At 43.2% G+C, this 9,118-nt stretch overlaps 1 protein-coding gene across 1 annotated transcript in view; it reads right to left on the bottom strand.

Annotated features, from left to right (window-relative positions):
• Positions 1 to 1,114: 1,114 nt before the first annotated feature.
• The window catches only part of DPYS (dihydropyrimidinase), an 88,544-nt gene continuing 80,540 nt past the window's right edge, over positions 1,115 to 9,118 (bottom strand). The window contains exons 8-9 of the mRNA XM_012645301.1: positions 2,840 to 2,958; positions 1,115 to 1,500 (exon numbers count right to left, since the gene is read on the bottom strand). Of these exons, the coding sequence (XP_012500755.1) occupies positions 2,854 to 2,958 (105 nt within the window). The 3' untranslated portion in view covers positions 1,115 to 1,500; positions 2,840 to 2,853. The remainder of the gene's footprint in view (positions 1,501 to 2,839; positions 2,959 to 9,118) is intronic.

Raw genomic sequence — 9,118 nt, 5'->3', positions numbered from 1 at the left:
GCTTGTTGCCCAGGCTGGTCTCGAACTTCTGGGCTCAAGTGATCATCCCACCTCAGCCTCCCAAGTAGCTGGGATTACAGTCTCCTCCTTTATTTAAAAATGAATAAATATCCATTGAATGCCCATGGATTGCCAGGCACTCTGCTAGATGCTAGAGAAGTAATAGTGAACCAGACAGGCCCTGCCCTGAATGAGCTTTCAGTTTCCTGGAGGTGAAACAGGTAATTATAAGGCAGCGAAGTAAGTACTGTGGTGGGGTGTTTGCTAGGCCCCCCGTGGAGGAACATGTAAGAGTGACCCAAGCTTGTCACACTGGATCTGGGAGAGCTTCTGAGTTGCATGACATTTCAGCTGAATACTAAAGGACAAGTGGGAATTGTTTTCTAAGTGGGAATTGTTTTCTAAGTAAGAAAGCAATTTCAGTATTTCTTCTCAGAGTATTCAGTAGTCCTACTGTGAAGTTTCCATTGTCAACCAAAGCAGAGGAGAAAAGTAACAAAATATTTTAAGTTATCTCTTAATCTGGGAAAAAAGAGCTGTAGTCTGATTGGACTAGAAGGTTCTTCAGGTGCAGCTCACCACGCTTTCTTCTGTGTGCTCAAAACAAATGACAATCGGGTGAACTGGATTTCTATACCCTGTATGAAATGTGCAGATACATCCCCGACCTAAGTGAGTGTGGCGGGGGCAGATGCACCTGCAATGAGAGCACCCTGATTTCGCTCCATGTTTTAAAAATCCCTCTCTACCTAGTTACCCAGGAAGAAATCTAAGTGCAGCTTCTCTGCACACACACAGAAGGATTGCAGCACGGACCGGGAAGCGCAGGGGAAGGAAGGTATTAACGCAGCATCTTCCAGCCATGCCGATTCCATTTAATTCCCTCAAATCCCGCCTTCATCAGTGTGATTGGACAGTTTGCCTTGGACTTATCCTAAGCTGGAGCATCCAATTTGATTAGGTGGGATTTGCTGAAGAACCTGATTTCCAAGAGTTGCGGAAGCAGACGTTGCCCAGGAAATCATGTCCTCGAATCAAAGCCAACACCCCAGACACCCAATCCCACCAGTTAGAAGGAGACACAAATAATCATAGATACACTGTTATATAAAATGAAGATTTCAGTGTTTATTAATTACAATACAAAGTAAAATCACAGAACTATTTTAAACAAATGTAGCCATTTAAAAAAAAACTTTAAACAAAAAAGTGATTTTTTAAAACTCAAAGTAAGAAATCTAGTACAAGCAAAAATGATGTTTTAAAGTATCATCAATGAATGTTCACACAGACTTTCCATCCCAATAATATAAATTTATATCTTCAATCTTACACAGCAACAAAGGCACAGTGAGAAAGACAGCAATTGCTTCTGAAAGAAAATCAAAGAGACGTACAGTGATGATTTTTTTCTAAAGGATCTCAGGGAGTTGAAATAAGGCCTGCTTCTCCACCGGCTGACTGTGAAGGGAACAGCAACCTCCTCTCCTCTGATTCTACCTTTGAAGAGAATAAAAGGAATGCATTGTAACATTCTCTCCCAAAGAGATGCAGAATTTAAGCCTAACCCCCAAGGAAATGCTGTAATCAAAGTAAATACTAATCCTGGTCTTACATTAATAAATATTGTTAATAGCATGTTATAGCATTCAACAGCAATTCTTGCTAATCTTCCTCTGAATTTTTAACAAAATCTTCCTGGTTTAAAAGAATAATTCCAGTAGCCTGGAAATGACAAAAAGGCTGCAACTTTGGGCCAGATAGCATTGTTAAAGACCAACAACATTCAATAATGAGAAGACAGCACACAGTACGGAGGGTTTGTCATTCAAGTACTCATTATCCAAATCCCTGCAGTCACAGGATTTTTTTGTAGAGAAGCAGAGGTTGTCAAAATGTGAAAATGCACAATGCCTGAGCACATATAAAACCAGTCCTTCGTCAAAGAGTGACCTTAATTAACACAAACTTCGGTCCCAGTCCATCAGGTCAACCTCTGCTATAAGTCTTGTGCAGATTGCTACATGTTGAAACGTCTGAAAACATATCATGAATTAACAAATAAAATTAGAGTCTAATGAAATTGCAAAATTGGCAAAACACATAGATTTCATGAAGTCAGTGGAAGTGATGTCAGAGAGAAGCTGAAATCACAGCAAAGCCACTGTCAAATACGGATCTGGCAGAACAGGACCAGAAAACAACTGAAGAAAAGAAAATGGACAAGGATGATAATAGGTTCTTCAAGAAAGAAAGATCTACATGTTGAAAGATTGAGAGGAAACTGTTGAAAGGCTCAAATATTTTTCAAAAAATGACCATATCTATAATGCCATTCCAAATATTAAGTATATCACACACTAACAATTTTCCTGAAATATTAAACCCCCATAGCAACATTTGATTTATTTTTCATTCATCCCAAATTCTAGAACATAGTTGCATTTACTATATGAAGATTCATTTTTCCAGATAAAGTTTAAAAATTTTGACCATGAAATTGTACTCCCTGTCTTAGGTAGTACAATGTCAGTTCCCTCTGTATGTTCCCAGCCTACTGCATCTTGCTCATAGTTGATTCTCCAGGACTTTGCGGCATGTTTCCTAACATCCCAGAGAATGAATCTCTAGTTAGTCCAAGGCCTCCTTCAATGTGAAAGGCTCATCTAAATGTTTTGTGCCAACCACTCTCATATCAGTCTTCCTGTGGCTCAACTGGCCTTGAGTCTTATATCACTTTGAAGCCTTTGACCTTGGTCTTTTCCACCCTTTTGAAGAGACAGATGCTAATTTAATACACCGTCAGGCAGGAATACTCTCTTTGCCCGCCAACCCTTACCGACAGCACCCAGCTCAGGGGTGGGCCTGCTTCTGAGTCCCAGCTGTGCAGTCTTGTCTCATCACTGTGACGACTTCTCCCTTGTAGGGTGCGCGCTCCACTGGGGTGGGTGTACAGGTCTGAAACAGAACATTTCATTTCTCTCTTGTGGTTTATTATTGACTTCTCGAATTCAAAGCTAAGTGCAGCTCCCTTTATGACTTGTGAGAGCAAAAAAAGAATCTTGTGAATTTATCATGTGCCTTCCAGCCCCTTGCCCTTTCACAGAAATCCCTGGCAACCTTGGGGATCTGGGTTGTCCCACCTTTAGCCGGTGTCAATCTGCATCAGACAGAGGCCCAGGGAACCCACATGGGGGCCTCTGCCACATCCTCACACCCTTCTGCGTCTGGTAACTGTGTGTGGCAGTCCTTTCCGACATCCTCCCTTTTCTTGTAGTTTCAATCCTACTTATCTGTGTTCCCAGAGTGCTTCATTGTAAGACTTTTCAGAGCAGTGGCTCCAGATTATAGCAATTTGTGTGTGTGTTTTTCATTGTCCTGACTGCCTTTGTGAATAACAGACCTTCTGTAGAATCTCACCTCTTGGGTGACCAACCACCCAGCAGAACCTTCTGCTGGATTCAGCTAGAGTTAATTCAGTGCATGAGCAAAGTTTTGAAATTTGGACACACACACACACACATACACACACACACGAACAAATAACAAATTATTGCACATCGCATTTTGACCGCCCAAACTAATATATTGTAGTGATCAACCATGTGGCCTTTGGAGTAAGATGGCTCTAAGTTTAACTTCTCCCTTTGCCATTTACTACTCGTAGGAAACTGACAAGTTAATTAATGCCTCTGAGCCTACTTCCTCACCCATGAAATGAGGGAATAGAACCCATCCAGAGACAAAGCATTTCCTTCCTTCATTCAACAGGTATTTACTGAGTTCACATCACGCCAGATATTTTGTCAAGCACAGAGGATACAGCGAAGACCAAGGCCAACAGCCCCTATAGCTGTGGACCATGAAGCATAGTGTCTGGCACACTCTGAGCACCCCAGCAACTGGGGGCACCCCAGGCCTCCCCGGTCCACTTTGTGTCTGCTTCGATGCTTTGCTGGCCTCCATCTGGGCTCATTGTCTACTCAGTCCTTTTTTCGACTTGTTTCTTGTCATCATCTTGAGGAAGACAGACACCAGGAAATGAAGTGCCAGCCTCCCATTTCTGCCACCAGCCGCTGGACATTGTGGTTGCCTGAATGACCACGTCTGAAGCCTTGAATTCCCCTGACACCCCACCCTCAGACCACGTCTTTGCATTCAGGTCTTTGTTCCTTGTCCCCTTTCCTCTCCTGGCTTTACTTTCTAAGCCAGACTGCATGATACAGCATTTAAACCTCAGGTGACCATATAATGTATCATCCAAACTAGGAGACTTCTGAGAGTGAAAAGGGTACAAACATAATTATCAAGCATAATCCAGGACTTCTGGGCAAACCAAGATTTATTTCCACCTTCCTTCAACTCCTCTCTTGCCTGTCATCTAGAGGGTCTTGCCTTTCTCTCAGCGCCCCTGGCAACTGCACTCAGCAAAGCCCGTGTTATATCTCAGTTCCACCATCAGCCTTGCCTGCAGCTGGGCACCCCCGAAGAAAGGGACATAGGTGGGCAGACATTGGTGCCACCTACCTGTGTGCTGTGTGGCCCTCATCAGCTCCCACTCCGTCTCCCTCTTCCTACAGAGTTCCTTTGAACCTTGTCTACTTGTGCTTTTCAGCTGTTGCTTTTTTTGTCTGTCCTGGACTCCTTGGGAACTGACTGCCAACACCAACGGTTCAGGCGGGGCCATCCTCCTCAGCCGGGCGAGGGCTTGCTCGACAAGCTGCTCAGCCCTGCACAGGCCCCCTCCCCTGGAACCCAGTAGCAGGCCCAGGGACCATGCATGACACAAACCAAGCAAATCAGAACCCTCCCAGCATCCTTCTGTCTGGGCTACTCCTTCGCACGTGCTGGGATGCCCGCCCCTTTCACCTAAGTATCTCTGACTTTCATAACTCAGCCCAGGTACTCATCAGTCTAGGGAGCAGTAGCTCCCCCTGCCCCATCCCTCTCTTGCTCACCACAGTTTTCTGGAATCATCTGTTTACTTGTCTGTCTCCTCCAGCAGACTGAGGGCCTGCGTACTGCCGTGTCTCCATAGCAAGTGCTCAATAAAGACGGGTGGAAGGTGTTTTTTGGGGGGTGGGGGAGTGAAGGGGCCTTCCCATCTTTCTTTCTTCTTTTTGTGGGTTGTCCTGGCCTGAGCTGACTCAGTTTTCCTCATACTTTTTTGTTGTGTTTCATCATTTATCTGTTCTCCAAAAAATCTCTCTCTTTGGCCGGCTGCCTTCCGTGGGCAGGTCTCAGGTCACCCGTTTGTCTAAAAACCGCATTCTGGCTATTCAGTTACTACACTAGCAACACCACTGAGTAGCATGTAGCCCGACTGATCACCCTGGTCAAGCTGACCGCCACCTGTCTCCGACATGACTGGCCAGGTCTAATCTGCACACAGTCTCACTCTGAGGCTCCCGGTGGGCGAGGTCTGCTTTCCTTCCAGAATGGCCATGGATGTGAGACCTGCCTGCCTACTCTGCCACCTCAGAAACAGGCCAGCCTTCCTCCAGGAGTCTTTCACTGTCTCACACCCCACAGTCTCCCCTTAAATAGACAAGCTGACAGGAATCAAAGACAACTTAGGTTGCAGTCTCTAGCCTCTCAGCACTTTTAACCTTCTAATATTTTCTCTTCCTTAGAGGTGGGTTGCATAAGCTCTGTAATGGCTAGACTCGTGTCTTATTCATCTCTGTGCTGCCTATTGCCCCTGGCGTTGTACTCTATGTGTGTTTTAGAATGTTGCTAGATGTTCATTGTGACAAAATGAAAAAGTGATGGCACTCACTCTGCAGAATCTTAAACCGTCACTGCTGTTATTCAGAATTCAGTTGCACATCTGTTTTCTAAGTAGACGTAACCTACAACTCTTAGAAATGCTAGTCTGTTCCTCCTCTCTCGTGACAACGGCAAAGCTCTATCTGAAGTGCACAGTGCCCAGCCTGGCGTGGACCCAGCACATGGGCTTCTTTCTTTGTCATCCCAGATGAGTATGGAGACAATACAGATTCCATCCCAGTTCTCCTGGTTAAAAGCATACCCATTTCTTAGAGGACATCTACACAGCATGAAACACACAGAAAGGCTGGAGATCAGAGTGTTCCGGATTGAGCAACGTGAGCAGGTTATGGCCTGAATGTTCTCCTGATTGACTTCCCACCTCCCTGGTCAGCTTCCTCAGGCTGCTTTGCTGGTTCCCCCTCTCCTCAGCCTCTGAAGGTTGGCAGCCCCAGAGCTCTATCTTCAGCCCCATTTCTTCTTTCACAGTCTCCTTAGTGGCCTCGGAACCATGGTCTTAAATCTATCTGCTATGATTCCCAAATTTTATCTCCAGCCTTGATCTCTCTGAATTCCTCTCTCCAGATTGCTTTGTTCAAGCAGCTAATTGACCACAGCCCCGAGAGGTGTAAAAGTATCTCACATAGAACTAGGACTTAAGCACCATGAACCATAATTGAAATAAGTAGAATGTAAGCTCCTTGAGATCAGGTACCGCTGTCTTATTAATACCTATATCCTCAGCACCTAGAATAGTGCCTGGTGTTCAGCAAACATTTGTTAAATGAAGGGAGATTTCTTGACTATAGAACTTCTTGAAACTTTTTATATCATATTGGGCAACTGTATCACCCGAGGGTGCTGTTATTTGACAGCTTCCTCAAGGAGCACCTGCTTGTGTCCTGAGGACACATCTTTGGAAGGCCGATCTGGGTTGCAGCATCTTTTTTCCCCCAGTGCATGCTGGTCAAGATTAGATAATCGTATCTCAACAGCAATTCTTTCCATCTTGGTGGTATCTCAGTAAAATAAAATGGCTTGAGAGTAAGACCATGTGGGAGCCTATTGCTATAGTATGAATGTTTGTCCCTTCCCAAACTCATGTTGAAATTTAATTACCATTGTAACAATATTAAGAGTTGGGACCTTTAAGAGGTGATTAGGCCATGGGAGCTCTGCCCTCATGAATGGATTAATGCTGTTATTTCAAGAGTGGGTTCCTTACAAAAGGACGAGTTCAATCCCCTTTTGCCTGTCTCTCTTGCTCTCTTTTTGCCCTTCTACCATGTGATGTTGTCCACCATGAGAAGATGTGGCAAGAAGGCCCTTGCCAGATGCCAGCCCCTCGATCTTGGACTTCCCAGCCTCCAGAAATGTGAGCCAATAAATTTCTGTTCACTATAAATTACCCAGTGTCAAGTATGCTGTTACAGTAGCAGAAAACAAAAACACCTGTCCTAAATGGTACAGGAAACATACATACACTAGTGGTCTACTTTGGTAGAGGAGAGTTGAATTTGAGTTTTCAGTATTTAATGATAACTGTCATTGTGATGAGTTAATAGAAAGACAAAAATGAGAGTTATATGCATTACTATAAATAAACACTAATTGCAATCAACATTACACCTTCGTAATTGCAGAAATGCTTTTCGGTTAGCTGATTAGGGAAAGAGGAAGACGTGAGTTGATAGAAAATGTAATCATATTGTCTGCAGAGGATGGAGTGCCGGCTAGATTTTTCTGAGTAAAACCAGTAAGGAAGAATCTCAAAGGAATTACTGAAACAGTGGACAGCAGGCTAAGGTACTAAGATGTTAATAAAGACAAAAGAACTTCCAAGTACCAAATAGCAGATGCTGGCCCAACACTGAACAGTTCAAACGAACAGTGACTCCCAGAGAATGAAATCCATGCCCAGCCTGGTGAGTTGAGAGGACACCCAGTACACACTGAGAGAAGCTATCCAGGGCTCTGCGACTCAGTAGCACACGAGCAACCCTTAGGCTCAACAGAAGTGATCTATAACAATGAAAATTTGCATTTTGATAATGTTTTACAATCCACCGAATATCTCCATTTAATCCTCAAAATATCACCTGAGCTATTTCTCAAGGACAATGTAACAAAACTGGACCCTCCTATTTCAGGGCTGGCACCTTTGGTAAATTGGCCAGCCTGAGAGTACATGAACCCTGTATGCAGAGTGGAGGCTGAAGGAGTGATATCCTGAGGATGGGCGACAGGTTTGAGTAGGAACTAAACTTCATGATTAGCATACTGCAGTGATAGAGGTTAAAGGGATCTACTTTGAGGCAGACAAACCTGCGTCTGAGTTCCAACACTGCCACTTGGTAACTGTGTGACCTCCCTGAGCCTCAATTTCATAATCGATGAAACAGGATAACACTACTTAGTTTCAAGAGTTGTTGTAAGAATTAAACTATGCTTGGCAAATAATTGGTGATCAATAAATATTTCCTGGATAAATGTTGAATGATTAGATAAAGCATGGAAAGAGTATTTAGCAGTGCCCTGTATACAGTGATGTGTAAACATCAACAGCTATCTCTAATCTCTACTGTCCCCTTTTCTCATCACCGTTAAAGCCCTAACTTATAGCACTTGTCTTTTTCTGTAGTGTAAACACTGCCACCCTGGCTGATTTCAAGCTACCAAAGTGACATCACTGATTGAAGAGTTGGGAAAAGATGTGCACAAGTGTCTCTTGTGAGTCAAATGAGCCAGCTGCAGCATATATATTAGCTTTTATTGGTAGTAGTCATCAATGTGAGGAAATTAGCATGATAGGGCAGTGACAATGTCTTAAATTATTTTCTCTGAGCTACCACCTTAAGAAAGACATTGACAAATGGCTGTTTCAGAAATGGAGAATACCCACCTCAAGGACCAGATCAGCCATCCACTCAATTTTATCTTATCTACAAGGCAAATTATGCTTATCATTGCAAAGATACAACCCAACTTAAAAGCTTTGGCAGCAGTATTATGAAACCATACATTACTCCATGAAGCTATTCCTGTTTCTATATAAAATGCAATGTGACCCTTATTTTCCAGAAAAGGTTGGAGTTGCTTATTACTGAAAAAAAAAAAAGAAAAGAAAAAGAGATGACCTAAAGAATGTCCATCCTTTCAAATTTTGATGGAAATTACAACACTCTAAACACACAAAGATTCCAGATATATAATCCATTTGAATTTAAAGAGCTATATATTTTTTGGTAAAGATTTAACAGTATGTAATTTTATTCTTTCAGAATTCTCTTAAACACCCAAGTTGCTGTTACTTTTTTTCCTTCCCCTTTTATGTCTCTTTTATTTCCCC

This window comes from Propithecus coquereli, unplaced genomic scaffold (genome assembly GCF_000956105.1).
Source record: "Propithecus coquereli isolate 6110/MARCELLA unplaced genomic scaffold, Pcoq_1.0 Scaffold23, whole genome shotgun sequence".
In the NCBI taxonomy this organism is placed as follows: Eukaryota; Metazoa; Chordata; class Mammalia; order Primates; family Indriidae; genus Propithecus; species Propithecus coquereli.
The sequence above is the reverse complement of the archived record's forward strand: the minus strand, read 5'-3'. Positions and strand labels throughout refer to the sequence as shown.